The following is a 26,777-nucleotide window of genomic DNA, read 5'->3' on the forward strand; positions in this document are numbered from 1 at the left end:
GCAGAGAGTAATGTCCCTCCCCCACCTGTTGCTGCAGATTGCCTTACAGTTGACTGAAAAAAAAAAGTTTACAGCACTTTTCTCTTGTTTACAAGACAAACAGGTTCAGCTGTTTATAAAGATTTCTGAGAAGAAAAAAAAGTTTAATTATTCTGGATGCAAAAGAAATATAGACAATCGTGGTGTGGAAGGAGTATCACCCATCAATCTTATTGATGTAAAGATGAATGACAACTGCAGTTAGCAAACTTCAAGCAAGCTATCTGGATCCTAAAAAGTTAACTAATGAACAAACTAATACCAGCTGGTGGTATTCTATAGAAAGCAGGGTAGCAAAAATGTCTAATATTTTGCATAAATATCTCGTTTAATTGGAAACGTATTAAATTTAGTGGCCATTTATTGTACAATCTTTGTAATCCCCTTTAGAACACAGTCTATTCTGCCATAAATGCACAGCCAAGAGCATCACATTGTTTTTTTTTTAGCGTACAAGTGAATCTTTTTAGACCACAGGCTCTGTGTGTTAATACATCCAGTTGAGAATGTTGAGCCAAAGGGGTATGGCTTGTGTGCAAGACGTGTGGTGGATAAAAATGAGATGTATGCTGCAGTCATCATGCAGGCTGTTAAGAGATTGAGTAGTTTTAAACACAAGTAAAGTTTATTGTGCACTACCCTTAAGATTAATTGTATGAGATTCTGCTGATCAATGTTTCTCAGACGAGACTTACCATGGAAGATCCTGCAGTGCGTCTCTGCATCAGGTCCATATTACTGCTTGCAGTTTATCGTGTTTATGGGTTTGTTGTTATCTCCTGAGGTGGATCTGCGGGGTGATCTTCTTGGGTTGACTTCACCCCCCCCCCAAGGTGTAAAAATACGTGTTGACACAGAATGAGTGAATCACGGGCGTGGAACGTTTACTTGATCAAAACCAAGTAAATGTTGCTTTTCTATATTTTAAATGAAAGCTATTCTATAATGTGAAATATATTTGGTCAATATACCACGAAACCATATTTTTACTTAAGGTTTTTGTTTTAGATTTTTTTTTGGCAGATATGTTGGAAAAAAGCCTGTTTTTTTTATTTGAAAATAAATCACAATAGTTTTTGAAGACAGTGTGTAAACTCCATTTTATATACCGTATTTTTCAGAGTATAAGACACATCGGTCAAAAGATGAGTCATAAAAAGGGAAAAAAAAATCATATTTATTTTGCACAATCCAAAACTAAAAACTGACATTTAACCTGGTAAGCCAATTTATCAAATTAAACAGCTGCATCCACAATCGGCTGAATAACTTAGAACATACCTGAGAGGATGAATGAGATAAATTAGCAACTTTAACCAGCAAGGTTTTATCCAGCGCATTTCAGCGTAACAGCCCCGTTACACTGAAAGTTGTCAAACTTCCGCTGAATTTAGACCGTGAGCGTAACGGTGCTACGTGCAAAGCCAACAGTATGACACGGATGTTTGAGAACAACATAAAGCTCACATGCATCAGCGAAGTTGTAAACGGCCCAGACAACATACAGTCCCATTAAGCTAGCACTAGCTGTTATTAGCTTCATGTGTTATCAGCTTGGTCATGTGTTTTGTTTTTTTGTTCATGAGACAGTAATGCATTCAAGCCAGGATGGTGTTTGTTTTTTTTTAAATCAAGCAGAGATGCAATGTCAGCAGCGTGGTTGTTTTTCCTGGTGTTGTAATAAGACATATAAAAATCATTGTGTAGACTTTAACCCACATTCAAAAATTCAGTTAGCATAGTTATCAGTCACTGCAAAATTTTGCAAAAATTTGATCATCCCAGAAACGTAAACGTTGCGCACCCACACAAAGGTAAATATCGGTTATCGGTCATAATAGCAATGTTAATATCGGAAATCAATATTGACCTAAAATTTCACAACAGTGCTTCCCTAGTTTCAATTGATTTTAAGGATACAGGAGCAGGATAGTTTTCACATGCCTTGCAAGCCCTCTTGTGGCTATAGACTGTAATGTTTACTCCTTGGTTCATGCTGGTCAGTATGAATTACCATTTAAAATTGAGACATAAATCACACCTGACTATAAGTCGCAGGATCGATCAATCTATGAAAAAAAAAGTGTGACTTATAGTCAATTTAAAGTTGACTATCGCAACAAACAAAAAGGAAACATTAAACTTCTTCAACTGGTTTTTAAACGAAACAATTTGGTCAAGTTTAGGTCACTTCAATGACATCCAACAGCTGTGAGGAATCTCTGTCAGATTATAAGTAAGGAGATTAAAATGTTTTCCTTATGCAGCTGAAGTATCCAAGCTGGACCTCCTCCTTTTTGGCTCCTGTGGTGTTTACCACAATACTGGTCTGCACCAGTCAAATGTAGACCAAGGACAAACACGAAAAGAAGCATTTCAGGTCAAACTTGTGAGTCAGGAAAATGGCCAACCCCCGCTTTTTATTTCCCTCCTCTGCTTCTCATCTCTCACAGTTTGAGTGTCTAGGTTAGGAAAAAACTCTGATATGTTATGACAAACAAAAAATATGGGAGTTGGAGAGCAAAACTCCCCCAGATAAAAGCTATCTTTCTGTTTTAGTCAACAGTGGTGTGCTTTCTGTCTTTTCTGGCCCTCCTTTTACTCCTTTTTTTTATTTTTTTATTCTGAGACCACATGCTCTACCCTCTGTCCAGCTGCCACCTGGCACCAGAGACCCAACCAATCACAGGCCCACACAGCACCGACCTCAGCAGATGTCCCCGAGTGGACACTGGGGGTGGGGGGACACTGAAGGCACAGTGACACGAGCGGACAGAAGGCCAAAAGAAGCCAGAAATGTTTGGAAAAAGGCCCTGGCCTGAACCATTGTGTTTTCATGGGCATAGTCTAAATGTGTGTGGCTGAACCTCAGTAAACCAAACGTTATTTTTAAACTACAAAAATGAATGTGAAATGTTATATTTTTAAGTTTTCCAACCCAAACAGCTGAAATTTTCAAGATATTTCATTTTAAATAAGTACAAAAAAACATGTTTGCATGTTTGAGTTATTTTAATAGTCCAGTTGTCACAACTCCCAGGGATTGTGCTTATAGAATGTTGGATTGATTCTTCAGGTTTCCGTCTTTAGTGTTTAATAAGAATACGAATCACTTTATTCGATGGGGAATGTCGGGTGTGACAGTGGCAAACGCACGGACAATTACACACAGTTATTAGCAGTGAGAAAAAAAGACAAGAAGAAAAAAAAGAGCAAAGCGGTCTAATCTAAAGTTAGCTCTAAAGAAGCACCAAGAGCAGAAAATAAAAGTAAATACCAAAGTAAATATTGAACAAAGGAAAAACTATCAGACAGTGGAAAGAAAACTCCAGCCTAGAATAAAAAAATAAGTAAATAAGGCAGGGGTGTCAAACATACAGCCCGAGGGCCGGATCCGAACAATTTAGTCCGGCCATGTGGCTAAAAAAAAAATGTTTTTTTTTTTTTTCCCCAGTGTCCTGTCTGGCAATGTGGCAATAAGAATTGTTGTCTTAATGCCAAAAATAGCTAATCAGATTTGACTTTCACAAGTGGAGCAGTACTGCTTTTGCCATAGTGCTCCGCTTGATCTATGAATGTTAATAGTTTTATTGTGATTCATGCGGGGAATATCTCAAATGATATGGACACTACAGTGGGAAAGTAGGAGAGGAAAGGAAGAACAAGAAAAAAAACAAAAGTGAAAGAAAGAGGAGATAAAAGGAAGAGAATGATAAAACAATTATTGAAAAAAAAAACATGTACTTCGTTTAATTGAAAATATGCAGTTCCTATATTGTCCACAAGGGACGCTGTGTTTTAATTAGCAGATTAAGCTTCAGGTGTGGAAAAATTTAAATCATTTCTTAATTTTTATCTGTTTAATGTATTTTGTCATGCAGGACAGTGTTTTTAAGTTCCAAAAAATGTGAATAAATGTTTTTCAACATTGTATAATCACTGTGATCAGTTCTTATGCATAATGCACAAGTAAATGTTTAACTCAGTAAAAGTATTGTTGAAATTGCACATACCTTTCTTAAAAACACTGAGGTTATTCATAATATATTGTGTAAAAGTGAAATTAATTTAATATAAAAATCAACAAGTCCACATTTATTAGTTCTATTTAATCTTGCAATGAGTTAAGTCATGTGGCCCTCTTGAGATCACATTAAGCTGTATGTGGCCCCTGAACCAAAATGAGTTTGACACCACTGAAATAAGGTGTTGCACTTTTAGCTTCAGTTGTAGTGAGTTAGGATGTCAGTTTTCATCTGTTAGATCAGAGCTCTCCAACCTGCAGTTCCAGAGCCACGGGTTGCTCTTTCACTCACTTCATATATTAAACTATGAAATATTGCCCTATTTTTTTTGTTTCATTCTTTTGTTCTGTTTCCCCATGAAAGAAACCTTAGACCCATCCTGCCCCCCTGGTAAATTTGGTCTTGAACCGCCACTTTTCAAGGTCCTTTAGGGTTTATTTATTTTTATCTTGTGATTTAGTCAGTGGGTTCTGTTAATTCATTCTGTATTATTCTTGTTTTGTTCCGTTAGACTTCTCTGAATGTTCCCTCCTCCCCTGTCAACAATTCATTGCTCTCACCTGTCACCCATATCCTCTGATTTCTTACACCTGGCTCCTCACTCATCTTTCCACTCTACCCTACTTCCTGTTTACACCCAGCGCTGGATGTCTGCTCACCCCCCCCCCCCCCCCCCCCCATGCTTCCTTGCTCATCACTGCCATTATTTCAGTTCCTGGACAGCACATTACATCTGCATCATCGGCACTTGGGTCCTTCCATCATCTGAGAACATGACACTAATCAAGCACAACAAACTAAACCGATAACACAAAACACCAACTATATCTACAGTATTTATGTAGAAAGTTTAATCATTTTAGTCAAATGTTTTTTCTTCACTTTTAGTTCTAGATGAAGTTTCAAATCGACCCACCTTGAGCAGATTTTCCGCAGGAAAAGTGTGAGGAAGGGGTCTGCAGTTGCTGTGCCGTCTGTTTAGCTTTCACTTATTATGTAAGGTGCAAAATCGATGAGAGATAAGATAAACAGGGTTGCACGTTGGCCCCTTTTTTTCCTCTGTGCTCCCGCAGATAATGGGGAATTCGTACGCGGGGCAGCTGAAGTCTGCTCGTTTCGAGGAGGCTCTCCATAACTCGATTGAAGCGTCGCTGCGCTCCAGCAGCGGAGATCCGCAGCCCATCTTCACGCAGCTTTACCTGGAGCCGGACCCATATCCAGGTAACATGGAAGGTAGGAACCTCTGGAGACAGATGAAAACAAGGATCTGACTTTTAACTTGATCTGATTAAGACTTTTAACATTTTTTTTAAATTATTTTTTTTTATTAAATTAAAACCAAATAACAATATGGCTGCTTAAAATTAAAGGAAAATTGATGCATTTTCTAAACGTCTGCTTTTTTCAACAACAAACTTTTACAGTATATTTTAGGGTGGTGGAGGGTGGGGTTTATTATAAAGCTACACAAAGCAGTGGATCCTTGGGATAAATATGATATATGCTTTTAAATTTAATGCAATCAAGCGTTTGTATTCAGACCTGCTAAACTAATACTTGGTTGCGGTCGCAGCTCCCTAGTCTTTAAGGTTATGTCTTTACCAGCTTTTTACCACATTGTGCCCATTCTTCTTAACTAAAACTCAGAGGAAAACATGGAAAGTGTCTGTGAACATCCAATTTCACATCTTCCCATAGATTTCCAATATGATTTATATCTTGACTTTGAGGTTGTTGTCAGTCTAAAGAACCTCCAACAGGTTCCTCTAGAATTGCTCCACATTTAGCTCGACCACTGACCAGCCTCTCTGTTCCTACTGAGCAAAGCATTCACTCAGCATAACGCTGCCACCACCATGTTTTTGCTTTGGGGCATGGTGTGTTCAGGATGGCGTGCACGGTTTGTTTTCTGCCACAGAGCGAGCTTTGCCTTTAGGCGAGAAAGGTCAATTTCGTTTAATCTGATCAGAGCATCTTCAACTGTGGCTGCACCTGAAACGGCCTAATTGTTTCTTTAGCCAAAGCGGAACTGGATCAGCGTTCGCCATGATAAGTAGGAGAAAGAGCCCGTATGCTTCCTATCATGCTTCCTCACTGCCGCTAAGGACCATACGGAATCCCACTATCCTTTGCGTGACATGATGTATAGGCATAGATCATCTCACAGAAATTAACGAAAATGTCCAGACACGAGGCAAGGCAAATTTATTTGTATAGCACATTTCAGTACAAGGACAATTCAAAGTGCAAGCGCACACTTTGTATTTCTTTTTTGGACGGCTGGAGGCTGGAATGCAAAGTGCGGCTGATGGCTGGGATGGATTTGACTCGCGTCGTCCGTGAGCGTTTCCATCGCGTAATGACGTCGGAGTTAAAGGCTGTCCGAAATCGGCACAGCAGTCTGAAGCTTCTTTGCTCCCCACGGTAGAGTTCTCACTAGCCGCGTTTCCATCAACAATTTTTTAATGGCCATTTTGAAATACATTTGTCGAATAAGTTCTGACATAGCGAACATTTTCCTCACACGGCTGTTTTGGCTGCCGCCGTCTTCCCGGATGTTCCCACAACGCTCGAAAAACGTGGACCGATGAAGAGACTATGGAAAAAAAATAGCAACACATACATTTAAACCTGGCTCCATTACTGATCATGTTAGCTTGCAATCTCTACTTTCTGTTTATTACAGCGTAACGTCAACGTATGAGGACATCATGCTTTGCATCACTTCGTTAATCAGCTACAAACCAGTTGATGGACACACGTCTGATTCACGTTTTCTGTTTTGCAACATTTTAAGTTTGCTAAAAATTCGAAGGAGAATTGGATGTTGACCACATGAAAGGTCAAGAACCAGGAGCAAGAGGCGATAATTAGAACTTTTCGGGTGGGGCCGTTGTGTGTTCTTCGTATTAAGTCTTCTTAAGTAAGTTTTCTAAAAGACTTATTGTGACTCTCCTTTACCAAGATATTTCTTCTGCTTGTCATTCTTCCATAAAGGCCAGACTTTTTGTTGTAAAAAATGTTGAAAACCTTGTATGATTTTTTTTTTCCACATTTGAGTTGTTTTATCACATACAGTCACCAGATAATACTTTATGGTTTGTAGTTGTAATAGTTCAAGGGGTATCAATACTTTTGTAGATGCCAAATATATGTTTTTTTTCCACCCCAGAATCTTTTTTTTAAGAAAGTAGATACAAAAACGGTTAGATCTACCGTATTTGTCGGACTATAGGGCTCACTTAAAATCCTTAAATCTTTTCAGAAATAGATGATGTGCCTTATATATGATTGCCGTTGTGATTACTGACTGATTTTATGTGGTTCAATGCGCTCAAAAATCTGATAAAATGAGTAAGTACGACTTCGGTGAGCAATGAAGTCGCTCCGCTCAATGGATATTCGGAGCGTTACGGTCCACTGTGTCACTACCTGATCGGACCCTTGAGTTGTCTACAAGACTGCCTGACTGTAATGTCTAAACCAGAAGTGCATTTGTGTAAAGGCCACTGTACGCGCTAGCCACATTAAACCTACTAAGTTAATTCAATATAAGTACAAATGTTATGTTTATTTTGGCCTTATGTTAGAAACAGGGCAATGTAGTCCAACTACTCTGTCCTAATATTCTTCTGGTGACAATCACATCTGATGTTTCCAGCGGATATAAAGTCGAAAGCTGACACGGCACTGCACAGTGAGGGTCATGAACTTCTGAACGGTCACTCCTCCAACGATCTGGAGGAGCTGGAGGAGGACGACGACTCCGACAGCAGCAGCCCGCCACTTCCCTACCTTCAGACTCCTGTGCCTGATGGCTGCTGCACGCTCGATGGTATCATCTCAGCAGGTTTAATTTATGACAGAGTAACTTTTCCTAAACATTCTCACCAGAAAATTCACAATGATGGACGGTTAAACGGCTTCCTCTGGAAAACGCTGTCGTCCTTTAGGTTTCTGTCAGGCTGGAAAGGACCTGCGTCTGGTCACCATAGCAGCAGAACCCATCGAAGTCCCACCGGGCTTCGAGCTGGTCGGCGCCAAGTCTCCCAGCATCCCCGAGCACATCCTGGTGTGCGCCGTGGACCGCCGCTTTTTGCCTGACGAGAATGGGAAAAATGCACTTTTAGGTCAGTCTGCCCCTCGTGATCTCAGACGGATTATTATTTCTAGTAGTTCTGAAATAAGCACTCAGAGCACCGTAAATGCTCACGTAATAGGTTTGGTAAATAACGCAGCAGATCCGACATTGCTTGCTTTTTTTCTTCCAGGTTTTTCAGGAAACTGTGTGGGCTGCGGTGAAAAGGGTTTCAGATACTTCACGGAGTTTTCAAATCACATCAACCTGAAGTTATCCACCCAACCCAAGAAGCAGAAGCACTTAAAATACTACCTGGTGAAGAATTCACAGGGTGCTCTGTGCAAAGGACCCCTTATTTGCTGGAAAGGTGAGAAACCCTTTGCAGAATGCAGGATTTCTACATCTATATAGCATGACATGGAAACGTTTGGGCATTACACGACGCTCTCTGGATTTAGTCACTAAGGACGTGCAACAATGTGCGCCTTGTAACGCCTCTCCTTGCGTCCTTAGATAGTAAAACCCGGCAGTTCTCCAGCGGCGCCTCCACCTCCAAACCGAGTTCGTCCTCGTCCCTGAGCAGCAAGGAAAACGGAGGCACCAGTGGACACAGCTCGTCTCCCTTCTCCCTCTCAGGTGAGGCGGTGCGTTTGCAGCACAAAGCCAGTTTAAAACAGAGATCTGGCTAAAACGCACAGGTGACGAGTTTAGCAGAAAGCTTTAGGGTGTGTGCGGATTAGTGCCCAACCTCTTGCTTGTACTAAAAATGCTGTGGTTGGACTTGTGTCAGGGTTCCTGCACAGTTCAGAAAAGTTTGAGATTTAATTTAGCAATTTTTTTTTCCCACTGCTGGACTAGGATGGGAAACAAAAACCTGGAAATGTTTTTCTGTTTCTTGATGTTATTTCCTTTCCCAATCTATATATCAGCATATCTATCGACAAAATTAACACATTACATCAGACCAATAAAAACGTGGACATGGTGAAAAATATGTTTGATACCTATTTAAAAGTTATTTTCAAGGCTTACCTTTATTCTGATAAATGAGTTCCGTCAGTAAAAAGAGTGTAATTTATTAGTGTAATTTATATATATATATATATATATATATGTATATATATATATATATATATATATATATATATATATATATATATATATATATGTATATATATATGTGTGTATATATATATCTCTATCTGTATCTGTCTATATATCTATCTCTCTATCTATCTCTATATCTCTCATATATATATATATGTGTGTGTGTGTGTGTGTGTGTGTGTCTGATGACATCTGGCTGATCAATGAGAAGAATCAAAGAGGGTTACAGCTGTCTAAATCAGTTGTAGGCAGTTCATAAGCAAAAAATGTTGCATGTCAGCTTTTCATAGTGGTTCTAAACATTTTTTTTGTTTTTCTTTTCATTGGAGATTCCCCACCCACTCGGATGGCACAGGCGTCCTCTGTCTTTTTTGGGAGCCAGGATCTTGGAAGGGACTGTAGTTTCCTCAAACCTCTGGCCTCCACTCCCGGCAACAAAACTCTGCCAATAGGTAAAGACCTTCCCCCCCTGCACAAATTACTTTTCCATACTTTATTAGCAGGTCATCTTGTATTTTCATATACGTAGAAACCCAGATTAAACACAAACCTTTGTGGCCCTCATTGGACGTTTGGGAAGATTGAGTCAACCTTTACACAACCAACATTTGAGCGACCTCGTCCTGACACTGAAAGGCGTTGCTTAGATACAGGTCACCCCTTTATGTGCCACGGCAAATAAGAACTCATTGCTGACCATGAGGCAAAGATTAACCTCTGCTTTAGCCTGCGCAGACACACTCTCAAATCAAGTTGCACACATAAACACAAGCGCGTGGAGGCACACCGATCAATACTGGGAGGACGAAACACTGTAATGATTTTCTTAATGCCTTGCTGCCCATTAGACGCTTTACAAGGTTGTGATATTGACAAGCAAAGGCTACACATAATCATCAGAGTTGCAGCATCTTGCACACATGGCAGATAAGAGATGGGAAAATGTCCTATTGTATCAGGCGTATATGTATAGGTAATCAATAAGCCAATGTTAGTCCTGACTCATTTAAATTTATCGGTTGTCTCTGCAGACAATTACATGCTATATATTATATATTTATATTTATTGTGTTACAGTATTAAGTTCCCTAAAACACTTTGGAAACTTTTTAGCAGATATTAAGACAGGCAGCAAGGGTGCAAACAAGAGATGGGTAGATTGCCAAGTGCTTGTTTGACTGATGCAAAAAAAACAGATTTCAAAGAAAGTAACTAAAATTGTTAAAGGTGCAGTGCTCCGTTTCTCTCTTTCTTATTGTTTTTTATTGTTTCTTTTGATTAAAATGGATTCTTGAATTTTTGCTGAATCCGATCTTACAGCCGATTGGATAAGATAAGATACACTTTGTTGATCTCACAGTGGAGATATTAATTTGTCACATCGGCTCAATAATCAAAAGAAGGTGCCAAAAGGAGGAAAAGGTGCATGAGGTATATACAGTGCATCCACGTATATACTGTGGATCGAGAAAAAAAAGAAGAAGAAATAAAGCAGAGATTTAAGATGATTTATGTACATTTAGGTGACTTATATACATATGGATTTGCCGTTGTGCATTAGCGTGGTACCAGGTAAAGAACAACAGTGAGGTTGCTGAAGTCTCTTATTTAGCAGGATTATTGCACAGGGTATTCCACAGGGTATTAAATAGTAATTGCACATTAGTTATTAAATAGTAATTGCACATTAGTTATTGCACAAGTTATTGCAGTTATAGTACAGCATTATAATATCTGATGGCCGCAGGGATGAATGACTTGCGGTAGCGCTCCTTTTTACAGACAGGGTGTACAACTGCTCTCTTCTAGTTTTTTAAAGCCAAGTCAGCACTACATGATCACTGTCAGGTTTTTTTTTTTTTTTTTTTTGCTTCAGGTTGGGTGTGACCTAAGTGTATATAGTGGGAACAGGTGCAGGTGAGGTGGGTGTGCTAGCCAGGAGGCAGGTCAAAGACTTAATGACTCAGAAGTGCCTTAAATTCCTCCAATGAAAGGAAAAGTGGTGAATTTCAAAGGATGTAGGAATCCTGTTGCCTCAAAGTGAACCCGACTTCGGTTTTACATGGAGAACTAGGTAGTTTAGGTTAGTACATTATGCAGTCCCAAGCTTTGACTTATCGTTTTTGCACAAGTAGGGCCTTGTGAGAGCAGTCACAGGACACGAAGCCGTGTCAGCGAGGAAAATGTCCACAGTCGTTTGCCTAATAAGCTGTCACAGAGCGTGGGACCCTGACCCCCAGGCATGGGACTGGTGCTTGGAAACTAGGTGACCATCCCCCACCTTTCCTCTGGCATTTTGATGTTATCTGTTGATAAACTCGACTCTTAACGTGGTGTTTCTTGTAAGCATGTCATGCAGAAAGAGCTTCCAGATAAGGGTGATTGTGGACGTACGCATCTGCGAATCAATCTCAACAAACTGGACATAAATGACCATGAGTGTGCAACGCATCACGACTGAGAATGTGTTTTGCGACATTGCGCCAGTGCCTTACAAAAGTCTTCATAGCTCTTTCACACATTGCCACTTTACAAACTACCTTCACCTGTCAGGTGGGAAAATTGTTTTGACAGCGCAGCTCCTACTTTTAACTTTCCACAAATCTGCCGCTTATACGAGAGAGGCATAATTGCTGAACTTGTTGAGAGAAATGGAGGTTAAGTTCAAGGGAAGATGGATGGATATAATTGAAGCCTGAGACTGAGGCAGCGGTTACTCTTCCAGCAAGACATTAACACTAAACATACAACCAGAACGGCTGAGATCAAAGCCTAATTATTTAGTAGAAGAGCATGAACCTAAATTTTATTTAAAAATCTGTCAGTGCCTGAGAACTGATCTCCGTTCACAAACACTGCATCCGCTCTGCCTGAGTTTGAGCTGATTTTCTGTAACGATTACCTGATATTCAGCCAAACACAGAGGCACGTTTTAAAAGGTTTATTGTGAGGATGAGTTGTGGACGGGTAGCAGAAGAGTCCAGCTGGCTGAGTACACAGGAAGATGGTAGAGTCAAGGCCGTCGTGCACATGAGGCGAGACAAGACGGGACGTTCTGGATATGATGAGCTGGCTGAGGCGGGTATATATACTGTAGACAGGGGAACAGGTGAGCAGAGCTGGCAGTAGCTAGTGGCAGCAGGTGGAGCTGATCTGAGCTAATTGACTGGCGACTGAGGAGTGGACTGAGCTGATTGGGTGGTGACAGATGGCTGTTGTCTGAGGGGAGTGGAAACTAGAAAAAGTCCAAAACAGATAAACAAAAATTTTAATCATAACAACTTTCTATGTTCTATGTACGGGCAAACGTTTCAGTCTTTAGATGTGCAAAGCTGGTAGACATATGCCAGTAAAAGATTTGAAGCTGTAAATTAAGTGAAGAGTCCGTCCACTGAGTAATTACTCAGGGGGGCTGGGAACAAATGAGTTTTCAGATTTTTATTTTAACACATCAAGATTAACCACAAATCAATTTTTTTTAACAAATTAGGAGTATAAATAGGAACTTAAGGGTGCTGTCTTTAACTTACTCTGCCGATTTTGACATTTTCACACATTTCACAAATTCTGCGATATTTGGCTCAAAACTGTTTGAGTGCCGACCTCAGTGGGTTGAAACGTGGCTACTGCAGTTGATTTATCCTATTGGTCAAAACGGTGAGTGTCTACGTCACAGCCCCGCGTACGGGATCAATGGCGCGTTCAATTTACCTCGGCACTTTGAAGTCAGAGTGCTCTGATCTCTGAGGCGAATAGCTTCCCGGTTTCCCGCTGGTGGACGCTCGTATTCTCCGTCGTTCATGTACGGCCACTGCAGCCACTTTTACAGCCACGACAGTGACAAAGACACTGTTCTACGCGGTGTTCTGATTTCTGAGTAGAAATTGAACGCACCATTAAACCATCTCCCTCAGACACACGCTGCCGTGGCGTTTGAACTGGAGTTTAAACTGTGAGCATAGTGAGCATTGATCGATAGCATTTTTAAGATGAGAACTTTATTACCTATTAGTCAGCATGGCGTTTTAATTTAGGCACTTCGATTATTTAGTCCTATCAAATTTATTCTCACTTTCCCTCATCCTGACCACCCCCAACTTAACCCCCTGTGTTCACCCCCACTCAGTGTCTCAGCACTGCCCACTTTAGTGGATTTTTCTAAATTTGTCAGGGGGCAGGATTATCTTCTAATGTTGTATTTAGTTACACTGTAAGGAAAAGGCACCTTTGCGTAGTAAAATGTGTTGTTTTACGTAAAATACCAATAATGTACAATGACATTTTTTTTGCATAATGTGACGTAATGTTGAAAGTTCTAAAGGTTTGACTTAATTTACAAAGGAACAGTAAGTGATTTCTTGATTTAGCAGCTATGTACGTGTGTGTTTGTGTGTGCTTGCAGTTCCCACAGCTCTTAGGGTGAACGGGCCAACGAACGGCCTGGGTGTTGATGTGCACCCTTCGTTACTGAGCCCCTCCCAGGTCTCCTTGGTTCCACAGACTCAGGGGTATCGCACTCCTGATTTAGGAGACAGTCCAGGTAGGCCACCTTTTTTTCTCTGTTTTTCATCTTTAACGTAACTTTTTTTTTTTTTTTTTTTTATCTTGAATTTATTTAACGTCGTATTCGGTCTCTGTTTGATGATCAGTATCCTCTGCTATGAACTCCGGTCCCCCAAAGAAGCGCCATCGCAGCTGGCATCCCAGCACCTTGGTGCCGGTCCCACCGACAGCTGTCCCTGTGCCGGCAATTCGCCCAATAGTTGGCTCTCCAGGTTTGTTCCTCCGCCCCGGTGTTTTTTAATTAAACCATTTTTCCCCGTGTGTCCAAATGTCTGTGACTCTGTGTGCAGCGTCTCTCTCTTCCCTTAGAAACATAGACTTTGTCTTTCTCTCCTGTGGTTTTCCATCCCTGCGGTGGGGAGATGATTTTTTGCCTCTGACGTCACTTAGCTCCTCTGGTTGTTAAGGATGATTCACTCTGTGTGGTCATGGAGATGGAGCAGGACAACTCGGTGCCAAAATAGTTTTGATTATTGCCTTCTTGTTGGAGCTGTCTAGTTATTATGTAATATGGGTTAATACACAACTGTATCACTCTATAATTATTAGACCCAACACTGAAGATTTGGTTCAAATTTAGCTCTTTTATTCGGCTTGGAACATCCCACTGCAAGAAACAATTGGTGTTTACAAAATGGCAAGGTGAGACGGTTTGGGCATACATAGAGTGGGGATAATTGATACTCCTTGTTTCTTTTCACTTTAGCTCTGTGTTGTTCTGCTTTGATTTTACCAAAGGTTTTGGATCAATAACTAGATAAAACACATTTTTCAAATTTATGACAGATGCCACCAGATTTGAAATAAAACGATTTCTGGTGTTTAAAAGGCTCCAAAGGCTAGCCAGAGATTTTAAAAAAAAAAGCCCATGAGGTGCATAAAGTGCTTTTCCTGATATTAAAACAGGCCCACAGCATCACAGACCATGCTTTACAGTGGGCACGAGGGGCTTTTCCACATATTCATGCTTTTTTCTTTACATTACAACCACTTTTAGTGTTTGTAGAGCTTGATTCAACTTGACATGTAAAGTCTAAACATAGAAATTTTTTTTTAGTTATATTTGTTTCATGAAATAAGTGCGGCTCTACTAATTTTAAAATGTTTTTATTTATTTATTATTGTGTTGTTGTCGCTAAATATATATGTACATGTTAATTATTTTTTCAGCGTATATTCAAACACCCACCAAAATGATTTTACCAGAGGTGCCAGCACGAGTGGGGAGGCGACTATATTCAACTAATTAAACAAGTTATTTGTTCTGTTTTGCCCAGGATTGACACTGAGACCCTCTGCAAAAAAATAAAAATAAGACTAAGCACAATAACGATGCAGAGAGTGAAGCAAAAACGCTTGAGATGTAAAACCAACGAAAATGTAACCATTTCTAGAAATGAAAATACATTGCAGAAAAAAGCTGTATAGATTACAGAATTATCTGTTTATATGTGAGCGCTGACGCCATTTTTTTAAATAATAATCTTCCAGGTTCTGTATTAGCGGTGTCTTCTCCTCAGCCACTGGGGGTTGGAGTCATTCAGCCCCAGCCTGTCGCTGCTGGAGAAACGGTCATCATCCCTGAAAACCTGCTCAGCTCTTCAGGCGTCCGCCCCGTCATCCTCATTGGTAGAGGTTTCCCTTCACTCACCCGTTCTGTCCTAAACTCAATCTGCTCTGCTCAGCGAGGCCGACACGTTCAAGAGATGTTCCAAGTGCTCTCTCAAGGCGCTTTTAAATTGCTCCTCTCCTTAAGAGGTCTCTGTTTTATTCACAATTACCTTTCTCCTCAGGGCATGGCACCTTGCCGTATTTCTACGGGAACGTTGCCAACATAGTGGTGAGCCCCCTGCTGGTCGGGTGCTATAAGAGCAGCCAGCTCACAGAAGAAAACCTGGAGACTTTGGGTCTCCACGGCAGTCAGATGCTCAGTGTGGAGATGATGATCCTGCTCACTTTACAGTACCTTGCACGTTTAGGTGAGCAACTCTTTGTCAATGCACCAAAAAGAAACGCCAAAAGTGTTTTATCAGCTCAGTTCAGCGACTTAGCGTAGCTCTAAGAAGTCAGTTAAGTAATTTGATTTAAAGGGTCAAGCTACAGTTTTATTTCGTTCCGCTTAGCTCCACTTAGCTTCACTCACATCCATCTGGGACATCTCCCGTAAAGAGTGATTTCTCCAACCAATTTTCTTGTCCAGCCAATCATGACGCAGGGCTGGAGTTTCATAGATGTGACATAGTGGAGAAGCGACCGTGACGTGAGACTGTTTTGATTCAGACAGCAACGGCGGCTCGCATCGAGGAAGCAAGCGTTAACATTGATGCTGCTATTTCTTCCGTGTTGTCCAATCTACCTAATATTGTTTCATTAAAAGAACATCAGAGAACGCCTCTGAAGGCTTTTGTTGGTGGAAACCATGTTTTCGCCCTTCTCCCGACCGGATTTGGCAAGTTTTGTTTTCCGGGGCGCGCCCGTGGTGGGGACGCACCCGTGGCGGAGCGGTTAGCCGTTAGCCGTTAGCGCGAACCATATTAGGAGGCTTTAGTCCTCGACGCGGTCGGCACGGGATCGACTCCGACCCACGGCGCTTTGCCGCCTGTCTTCCTCCCTCTTCCTGTCAGCTCACTGTCAATAAAACGCGTGCCACTAGAGCAAGTTTTTTTTTTCCTGCGTCGCTCTCATCAGCGTCACAGGTTAGCTTCGGTGTGAGTGGTTGAAATAGCACGTCGATAAAGATGACAGACAAGTGGCTTATCCAATCATATGCAAGGATTTCTGATAAGGCCCAGCCTTCTGATACGCAATTCCTATGGATCAGTCCCAGATGGATGAGTGGAGCTAGGCGGAGCGAAATACATCTGGCTAGGGTCAGGTTAACGGTTTTATAGATTCATTACACACTAAGTTATATCTTTCAAGGCTTTATTTCTGTTGATTTTGACAATTATGGCTTACACCTGATGAAAACCAAATATTCAGTCAAATTTGCTTTAAAAGTGGCATTTGCCGACTTTGGACTTGATTAACTACCACAGACCAACACCAGCAGATGACAGGGCTCCTCAAATATTCACTCTCTGAGGAGATTTCACGCTGGTGCCTTTCCAACCTTGAGTCAGACTTTGGGGCTTTAATCGCTGTTGCTTGTGCAGATTTTTCTACGACATCCACAGACTTGGATATAGTTTCATTTTTTGAGGTGAACTAGTGGAGTTAGTTAATTTCTCAGTGATGTTCTTATTCGCTCGGATGCAATTGTAAATAAGGGAAACTGAGGAAGAACATTTCTTTATTTCAACCCCCCCTCCAGCTTCAAACCAGATTCCTCTCAGGGAGGAGCTGGAGCAGATCGTTTTAAAGGCCATGCTCTGCTGTCCTGGGAATCCGGCCATCTCCCCGTCCCAGCTGCCATGGCTGGCTCGACTGGAAGCGAGTGTCTCCGGCGGCAGCGTGCAGGTGGTGGTCACCCACAACTCTCTGGGCGAGGGCATTTCCGAGTCCCTGCGCTCTCTCGGCGAGGGTCCTCAGCACCAACGGTGCCTGCCCACCTACGTCGTCGTTATATGTGCCTCCAAAATGAACGGCAACGAGTTCTGTGTGCTCGTTTTGGGTGAGTTCAATGGTCCATCTTTCCGTTTTTCATGGTCTAGTTTGTAGCGCCAACGTTAACACGCCTCTCCCCCTGCAGGAAAGTACCAAGCACGCGCCTTAGCCGAAGGTATGCTCACTACCAACGAGTTTCTGAAGGAAATCAGCTACGAACTCATCACAGGAAAAGTCAGTGTCCTGGCATCTCACTTCAAAAGCACCTCTCTGGGTAGGTTCTGTTTTCTGCCAGAGTTTTGTTGTTTAAGCGCTAATAACACGTGTTATCTGCTGATGTTTTGATGACTGAACATGTCTAACCTCCAGACTAGGGGTGGGTATTGCCAAAGAAGTCATGATTCGATTCGAATCACGATTCACATGCCACGATCCGATTCTATCACGATGCATCACGATACTTGAATTATTGCGATGCATCGCGATATTTTCACTGAACACTGTTAGAAAAAAGTACAGCCGTTACCAGTGGCTGACTGGCTGTGTATGATCTGGATAGTGCCTTCAATTTATACATAACGGAAAGAAACTGAATTGATACATAGCTGTATTTATTGAAATGACTTTTGGAGGTATTGCCATGAAAACAAATATTACTGTTACTGGACACAAATAGTACAATTACTGGAGTGGACACACTGACATAAAGTGCTTAGGATTTATAAAACTTAAAATAACAAAATAAGGATAATCAGTGCCGTTTACAAGGCCTCAGTGGTCCTTTAAACCAATTAAGTTGTATTCCACTTGTTTTTGGCTGATGTTCGCCAACCATTCATGCAATTTTATTAATTCATTTTTTTTAATTAATAATCGATACCCGGCGTCAAGAATCGATGCAGTAGATTGCCAAAATTATAATCGCGATGCATCGCCAGGACGATTATTTTGCACACCCCTACTACAGAATGCACCTCTCTGCGCGATAAGTTGAACAGTTTGAATCCCTCCCTGCACAACACAGAGATGAGCCAGGATTAGAACGCTGTGTGTCAGATTAAAAGCCCAAGCTGGTGTTTGCATCCATGTCGGCGTGTGACTATGGCGACTGTTTGTTTTCCAGGGGACAATCTCGACAAGCAGCTCGTACGATATCAGCGCAGACGGAAAGGACAGGTCATCCTGCCCTTCCAGGGCGATGTCACTGACAACATCCACTCACAGGAGCCTGCCAGCATGTCACCACCGCCAGAGACAGGTTGGACTCTTCTGTTTGGCTAACCTGTTGGACATTTAACTTTATTTTAAACTAATTAGTAGGTTTCTAAGTGTTGTGATGATGCACCAAAATTTGACAAAAATTTGACGCATTTAATAAAACTCGACTCAATCAGGTGTCGATGTTTTCAGTTTTATTCCAATTTCTGTGAAGGACTGATCTATGGGGCAGAGAAATCCATAAACATCAGGCCATTAATTACAAATAAATTGTGTTTTATTTTTTAGCATTTTTAAAGGGGGTTAGGTTTCATTGACACAAAACAGGCCAACAATTTTTGTTTTTTTTTGTTGGTTTCTTTAAATACAAACTTTGAAATGCTGTGTATTTGCTTCTTTGGATAGTAGACATAAAACCTCTGTATGGTTTTTTTTTTTTTTAATGATATCAAATATGAAAATTTAACTCAGTATGACCGAAATATAGTATATTTTTTTCATTGGAATGAAGGGTTGTATTTAATAATGGTAATGTGACATTACACTGCAAAAATGGATCTAAAAATAAGTTAAAAGCTCTTAAAGTTAGTGTATTTATCCTTGATTTGAGCAGGTAAATAAGATTATCTGCCAATGCAATGAGTATTTTGACCCCTAAAATAAGATAATTAGATATACTGCATTTGAAATAAGATGATGGAGATGAATTGTTCCTATTTTAAGTGCAAAAATCTTATTCCATTGGCAAATAGTCTTATTTACCTGCTCAAAACAAGGACAAATACACTAATTTTAAGAACATTTTACTTTTTTCTAGTTGTGTTTTTGCAGTGTAAAACACATTACTTTTATTTTTGACAGATCTGTGCGTACTTTTAAGTTAAAAGGCGAACATTATTTCTTTTTTCTTTAGTTTGTGGAATCTACTTTTGCCATAATCAACTTGGCAATATTTTAAAAGAAGATTCCACATTATCTATTGAAGCTAAAAATTGTGATTTGGACATATTTTGGGAAGTAGCTATAAAATGGAAGTGCCCTAACTCTGAGCGTTTTGGTCTCTTTTCCCAGGAGTACTTGAGCTTAGCTTTCCACGTTTGTTGTTTTTTGTCATGGCTTTTATGAGAATACATTGTGTTCTTGCTCATGAAGTTCTGATTTGACATTTGAACTGTCAATCTCCACATGCTCACAGTAATCACCAGTCGTTTTTGAGTCTGTGGTTTTGGGTGTGCAAAAAAATAGTACAAAAGATAAAAATGGACATACTCAGAAAAATGGCTTTCTCAACAAGTCAAATATAAACGGTAAATGCTAAACACAGGTAACCTGTTGCAAACTGTGTGTGCTAAAAACAACATACGCCGATCACACAGCCCAGTTCACAGGAGGCAGCCTCTGAATGGCTCTCCTCCTCTATGAACCGTAGCTGCCGTTTTACCATTCTGGATAGTCTTCTACTAATGTATTTAATAAAACATACGCACACACACTAATTCAACTATCTTAAAAAAAGACACCACTCTTACGCTCACCTTTTCTTCTCTTCCTGCACTCTCCTCTTCCCCCTCATCTTCCGTCACAGCTGCAGTTTTCGTGGTGCTGTTCCACATTACTATAAATATATACCATACATCATATATTAGCAAACATAGTAAGGATGTTTTTTAAACATAAATAAGTCCCCTTTTCTTCACAGGTTTAAAATTATAACAATAAATAACAATAAAAATTATAACAATAAATTATAACAAATTTTAAGATTTAACTTAAGCTTTAAATGTTTCTCATCATCTCTAAATTCAGATGATTCACATTGATATTTTTGATTGGGATGTAAAAAAAAAAAATTCAGGGTAAAGAATGAATAAATATCTCTAATAGACAAGAGCCTTTTTAGTAAAGTTGATGTTAAAACCCTCATTTGGAGGGTCCAGAAGTGTAAAAATCTCCCTCGGCTCCAAACAACTAATATTCAGAATCATCACCGTGACATTGTCTCTTTTTGCTAGAAGTGGAAACAAAGACTCTTAAAATATTTTAAAACTAGTTAGTGGTGGTTTTACTAATGAAAGGTTTATTTCTACCAACTACGCTTGTGCTTCGTGCTTGTTCCCCTGCAGCAGAGCTCCTAAATAGGGTGTTTCAGATCTATCCGGCCCAGCTGACCGTGGCACGAAGTCTTCTCTCCCAAGTTTGCTCCATCGCTGATTCAGGAACCCAGAACCTGGACTTAGGCCGCTTTTGTAAAGTGGACTTTCTGGTTCTGGTTCCTCCATCTCATATTCTGGTGCACCAGACGGCCCAGCGTATCCGACAATCAGGTACGTGGGAGAGAGAATGTCCATCACGTTATACCTTAACAAATAGTATGGGGGAATGTTTGTATTTCCAGACTTAATTACATCCTCCATTGTCATAGTTATTTACCTACTTTTTCCTTCCTGTCATCCTTCCTTCCAACTTTTCATAGCACCAAACAATCTGCCTTCCTACTTTCCTTCCTTTTCATGCCTCCTTTTCATGCCTCCTTTTCATGCCTCCATTCCTTCCTTCCTTCCTTCCTTCCTTCCTTCCTTCCTTCCTTCCTTCCTTCCTTCCTTCCTTCCTTCCTTCCTTCCTTCCTTCCTTCCTTCCTTCCTTCCTCTTCTTCTTCATCCCTCCTTCCTTGCTCTCCTCCCTCCTTCCTTCCTTTGTCTCCTCCTTCCTTCCTTCTCTCCCTCCCCTCTCCTCTCACCTTCCCTCCCTTCCTTCCTCCCTTCCTTCCTTCCTTCCCTCCTTCCTCTCCTCCTTCCTCTCCTCCCTCTTTCTTTCCTTCCTTCCCTCCTCCCTTCCTTCCTTCCTCTTCTCCATCCCTCCTTCCTTGCTCTCCTCCACCCTTCCTTCCTTCCTTCCTTCCTTCCTTCCTTCCTTCCTCCCTCCTTCCTTGCTCTCCTCCCTCCTTCCTTGCTCTCCTCCCTCCTTCCTTCCTTTGTATCCTCCTTCCTTCCTTCTCCCCTCCCTATCTCTTCCCTCCTCTCCTCTCCTCTCACCTTCCCTCCCTTCCCTTCCCTTCCCTTCCCTTCCCTTCCCTTCCCTTCCCTTCCCTTCCCTTCCTTCCTTCCTTCCTTCCTTCCTTCCTTCCTTCCTTCCTTCCTTCCTTCCTTCCTTCCTTCCTCTCCTCCCTCTTTCTTTCCTTCCTTCCTTCCTTTGTCTCCTCCTTCCTTCCTTCCGTCCTTGCTCTCCTCCACCCTTCCTTCCTTTGTCTCCTCCTTCCTTCCTTCCTTCCTTCCTTCCTTCCTTCCTTCCTTCCTTCCTTCCTTCTTTCCAGCCTTCCAGCCTTCCAACCTTTCTACCTCCTTACTATCCTTTCTTCTTTCCTCCCTTCCTGCTTATCATTTTTCCTTCCTTCCTCCCCCTCATTCTTCCTTCCATGTTTGCTTCTTACCTATAATCCTTCTTTCCCATCGGCCTTTCTTAAATGGTAATTCACCCCAAATCAACTTTTTATTTGCCAATAAACTGTTAACATGGTTGTCTTTTAGTACTGTATACATATCCTGGCCTTTATTTTTTTTTTTAAATTGTGCATATTTGTTGAAATCCTGCGTTTGTGTCTAAAACCGTCAGTGTGGTGCCCTCTTTGAGATAAATGGTGGTCTTGCATTGAATTTCGAATTAGCATTGCTTTTGGTTAACCTGATGTAATTATGATATTGTGGCGTCGGTAGCTCTGCTGCTGTGGGGTATAAATGCCGCCCACTTTGATGGAGTTTTTCAAATTTGTCTGGGGGCGGAAATATGCTTTTACATGGGGGTGAGTTTCACTTTAAAGTCTCAGATTGGTCCAGGTTTCAAATTTCAGGCTGACCACTGTGGAAATAGCTGCAGAAGATTTAAACCTAGCTTTTGTATTCCAAAGTTAAAAGTTTGATCAAATGGAGTGAAAACCTTCAGTCTTTTGAGACGTCTGGAATTTAGATTAAAAAAAAACATAATAAAGCGGTTATATCACAGTTTTAAAATGTCCGTCTTGTTTTCACTAAGTGTGTGTTTTCTGGCTCAGGAGTCCTTGTGGACCTGGGAAACGAAGATGCATACACAGCCCACCAGAAATCAGAGAAGTACGTGGTGCGACTGGACGCTGATGTTCACACCAAGATGGAGGCATTCATGAAGAAAGTCAAGCAGAACCCCTACACCCTGTTTGTCCTCATTCATGATAACTCGCACGTCGACCTCACAAGGTGATAAAGGACTCATTGAGAAACCACCTCTGACTTTGGTGATAAATTGCATCTGTGAGGAAAAAAGAGCTGTTATGACTAGAACTGCAACCTTCCCGGTCTTACATCCTGATAAAATCAGAGAACAGCCACCAAAACTGAAAACTAATACATTCCATTGAAAGTTGTTAAACTTAGACAAGTACTGTTTTAAGTCCATGATTCTCAACATGTGGTATAGATGCGTGGTTCTTGCATTGCCTTTAGTAGCAATTCAATTCAATTCAATTAAATTTTATTTATATAGCGCCAAATCATGAAACATGTCATCTCAAGGCACTTTACAAAATCAAGTTCAATCATATTATACAGATTGGGTCAGATTATACAGATTGGTCAAAAATGTCCTATATAAGGACAATCAAACAATCAGAGGATATGTTGCATGCAACACTTTACAAACTAAATATATAGTCAAATTGGTCAAATTGAATAAATAAGCATTGAGAAGGTGAAGTAAGATGCAGGCGACACTTCTAAAGTCACACCCATCTCAACCAAGTTCTCGTAGCAAGCCGAAAACCAGTAGGTTTTCCCACTTAATGAAAAGGGTAATTTGTTTTTAATGAAGTTGTTCACAAAAAAAGAGGTTTATTGAATATGTGGAATAGAGTAACTCTAAATAACTCTAAATAAACAGTTGTGTGTTGACTGTTGGTTCTAAGAAGGACCCAACTACAGATATTGACTGGCAAAGAGTTCTTCAACACAAAGAAAATAAACTTACGAATGGTTTAACACGAGGCGAACAGGATGCAGAGCATGGACAAAGAAACAGGCAGACTTGATGAAGAAACTGAGAACATGGCAGTTAAATCTATTAATGAACAATAGGAACTAATGAGAATATATACTGAGGGAGAAGTGGAGAATGACATTAAATGCATGGGAGTTAACCAGGAGTGACATAGCAGGGACAGAAGAAGTGAAGAGAGACTGAGGAAGGGAGACTACTTAACACGAGTTGAACGGGATTAACACACAAAGAAACTATCAAACCAGGGGGGAAGGTATAACAGAGAACTAACAGAGATCATTCCAAATGTTTGAAGAACAGAACACAAGAACAAACTAAGAAACAAAATCTAAAGGAGTGAACACTGTGGCCACACCTTAGAGATTACAATGAACATAGAAATGAAGAAGATGTGGCAAGACAAACAAACCATAATTAAAAACAAGGCAATGACAAAAACACAAATACAACAGAAACCCAAAACCTAACACCTAAGGATCATGACATATATATTATTGCAGTTGTTACTAAGTTTTAAATGCAAAGAAGCCATATTGGATTGTAACATGTGACTTAAATTGCTGGGAAACCACAGATCTGTCATGTCTCTAGTGCCTGTTGTTCTATTTCTTAGAAATAAACAAAAGGGCAAGGCAGTGCTTAAGAACGATTTAAAGCTAGCCCTGGAAAGCTGTATGGTAAAAACACATCACCGTCCTCTCAGACTTGCTCGAGCAGGATTTTCAACCCTACTTTTTTCTTTCACTTAGCATTTCATCAGTATATTATGAAACAGAACATTGTAAATAGCCAGCATAATTAGCAATAACATTTTGTGCGTTACCCTCCTTGTAAAGTATGTCCTTGAACGTCTCTTGGACATCTGGTTTACACATGATTGTGTAGGCCATAACATATCATTTCTAAATTGGAAATCCAAACATTTGCACCATGGTGTTAGAAACACAGACTTGGATTACTTTCTGTTTTTCCAAACCTTTCTGTTTAGACTGTCTTACTATGCACCTAGAAGTAAAACAAGAACAAAAAAAGCTTTGTGTATGACCATGACCCAGATCAAACCTGTATTCATCAACATTGTTGCATGTTATGATTCAAAAGTACAATTTCTAAATTTCCCATGTCCCGCCTTCACCCCCAGTGCCCTGTCTGGCTCTGTGTGCCACGGGGAGCTCCAGGGTCTCGCTGACCGAGTGGTGAACTGCCAGGAAGTCCTCGACGCCATGAACCTTTTGGTCCTGCAGGTCAGCTGCTTCCCTTACACCCTGCAGACCCACCAGTCCCGCATCAGCATCCACAATGAAATCCACTGGCCATCCAGTGACAGTTTGGTGAGTTTTCCTATTCTCAACATCAAAAGACCTCAGTGATTATTAGATCTTAAATTAATTATTGAATTAACTCATTAACTTCTTTTTTCATTGAATATTTATATTTCAATTTAAAATATTACATTTTTAATTTGTCAACTGATCACGGTGCGATAATAATTAATAAGGTTTTATATTATTAAATTATCCAGTATTCATTCTTCTGTTCATTTGTCAAAATGCTTATATCTTCACATTTGTAACACTAGCTAACTATAAATATAAAAACTATCACTTTCCAGCTGGCTGGTGTTTATTAGCTTTTCCACCTGCTAGACTATTATTATAATTGTTATATTTACTATTAGTAGCGTTGTTGTCATTGTTGTTTAGCTTTTTACATAAAAAAATATATAAATATATATATTAAAAATAACTATTTAATCTTTTATTAAAAATGTAATAAATCACACATTCAAATGTTAAGATTCCTTTAGATTTTTGATTAGTTTATTAAATCATTACATTTTGTTAAAAACAATAGAAATTGTCACTTTACTTGAGCTGCATTTAATGGCAGTGACTCAGCTGCTCCACCTGCTGGGCTAAAATGTAATTGCAGCCTGTTTAATGTAACTGGTGACCTTTATGCTTTGGTTTTTAAATCCAAAAAATTGGAGTAATGTGGTTAATAATAATAATAATAATAATAATAATAATAATAATAATAATAATAATAATAATAATACAAAATGTTTTCCCCCCAGTCTTGCACGCTTAAGGATGTTGCTATGAACATTTCTTTCCAGCAGAGGGAGCTACCTCCTAATGAGTTAGTCTACTTTGGCCTGAGGAACTACAGCTGCTCCCTGCAGTGGGGCGTGGCCAGCCCCATCCTGCGCTGTGATGATGCTTTTGAGAAGATGGTTCATACTCTGCTAGAGAGGTAGGGTTGACACCAAGGAATAACTTTTCTAATAACCATCTCAAAAAGAGTTACTATAATCAGTCAAACTCTCCAACATGTGTTCCAGACATCCCCACCTGCACAGCATGGTGATCCGCAGCTACCTGCTGATTCAGCAGTACACCGAGGCCATGATGGCCCTGACCTCTTCCCCGTCCCTAAGGGATCATATAACCCCGGAGACCCTGGCCATGGTGGAGGACCTAATAAACGCTCCGAGTCGAGAGGGCTCCCAGGGTCGCGGCCACATGCTGCTGGTGCGCGTCCCCTCTCTGCAGCTGGCCATGTTGGCTCGGGAGAGACTGGAGGATGTGAGGGACAAGCTGGGACTGCAGCTGTGCTTTGCAGTACTGCTGGGAAGTCCAGCCTCTGAACTCAATCTGTCCAGAAACTTTATCAACATCCTCAGGGTGAGAGCAACATGACATTGGACGAGTTTACATTTTTCTCTTCACGGTGCCTTGTCCATGCCAGACACTGTTTAGGGGCCAACTTAATACAGAATACACGAGTGTGTTTTTAAAATTTTGGAGTTTGTTTCTTCAGTATAGTTAGTTTATAGTACAGTTTGTTGTCTTCTGCGCTCTGCCATTTTGCACAATTAGCCAAAATGCAAAAGCTAATAATAAAATAAAAAACTTTGTGGGCATTTGGACTTTTATTTTAGCCCAGTTTTCTTCCACTGTTTTAGATGAGGAATTTGGAAAAAATAATGTAAAAAAAGTTAAAGAAGTATGGAAATGTAATGCAAGAAACTGTAGTTTGGAATTAAAACAAGGATCCAAAAGGTCCTAATAGTTCTTAAAGGTAATAAAGTTAAACATCCATTTAGTGCAAAAAAAATTCACCTGAACAAGCTGCAAGTGCTTCAGACCAAACTGGGCTTGAAATTTAAAAAA

General features: G+C 40.5%; 1 protein-coding gene across 9 annotated transcripts in view; it reads left to right on the plus strand.

Annotated features, from left to right (window-relative positions):
• greb1l (GREB1 like retinoic acid receptor coactivator) overlaps positions 1-26,777 on the plus strand; it is an 82,840-nt gene that overhangs the window by 42,729 nt on the left and 13,334 nt on the right. For 2 of the 9 annotated variants that reach the window (XM_012855359.3, XM_012855368.3), the window contains exons 3-20: positions 5,138-5,297; positions 7,726-7,914; positions 8,018-8,194; positions 8,336-8,512; positions 8,659-8,781; positions 9,582-9,704; positions 13,655-13,792; positions 13,902-14,027; positions 15,307-15,444; positions 15,609-15,794; positions 17,129-17,428; positions 17,507-17,635; positions 18,485-18,619; positions 20,703-20,903; positions 22,625-22,805; positions 24,743-24,932; positions 25,721-25,857; positions 25,946-26,288. In XM_012855359.3, coding sequence (XP_012710813.2) covers positions 5,141-5,297; positions 7,726-7,914; positions 8,018-8,194; positions 8,336-8,512; positions 8,659-8,781; positions 9,582-9,704; positions 13,655-13,792; positions 13,902-14,027; positions 15,307-15,444; positions 15,609-15,794; positions 17,129-17,428; positions 17,507-17,635; positions 18,485-18,619; positions 20,703-20,903; positions 22,625-22,805; positions 24,743-24,932; positions 25,721-25,857; positions 25,946-26,288 — 3,150 coding nt within the window. In that variant the 5' untranslated portion in view covers positions 5,138-5,140. The remainder of the gene's footprint in view (positions 1-5,137; positions 5,298-7,725; positions 7,915-8,017; positions 8,195-8,335; positions 8,513-8,658; positions 8,782-9,581; positions 9,705-13,654; positions 13,793-13,901; positions 14,028-15,306; positions 15,445-15,608; positions 15,795-17,128; positions 17,429-17,506; positions 17,636-18,484; positions 18,620-20,702; positions 20,904-22,624; positions 22,806-24,742; positions 24,933-25,720; positions 25,858-25,945; positions 26,289-26,777) is intronic. The other 7 variants (XM_036138325.1, XM_036138324.1, XM_036138326.1 and 4 more) reach the window with 7 other exon arrangements.

The sequence above is a fragment of the Fundulus heteroclitus genome, chromosome 6 (assembly GCF_011125445.2).
Source record: "Fundulus heteroclitus isolate FHET01 chromosome 6, MU-UCD_Fhet_4.1, whole genome shotgun sequence".
Taxonomy (NCBI): Eukaryota; Metazoa; Chordata; class Actinopteri; order Cyprinodontiformes; family Fundulidae; genus Fundulus; species Fundulus heteroclitus.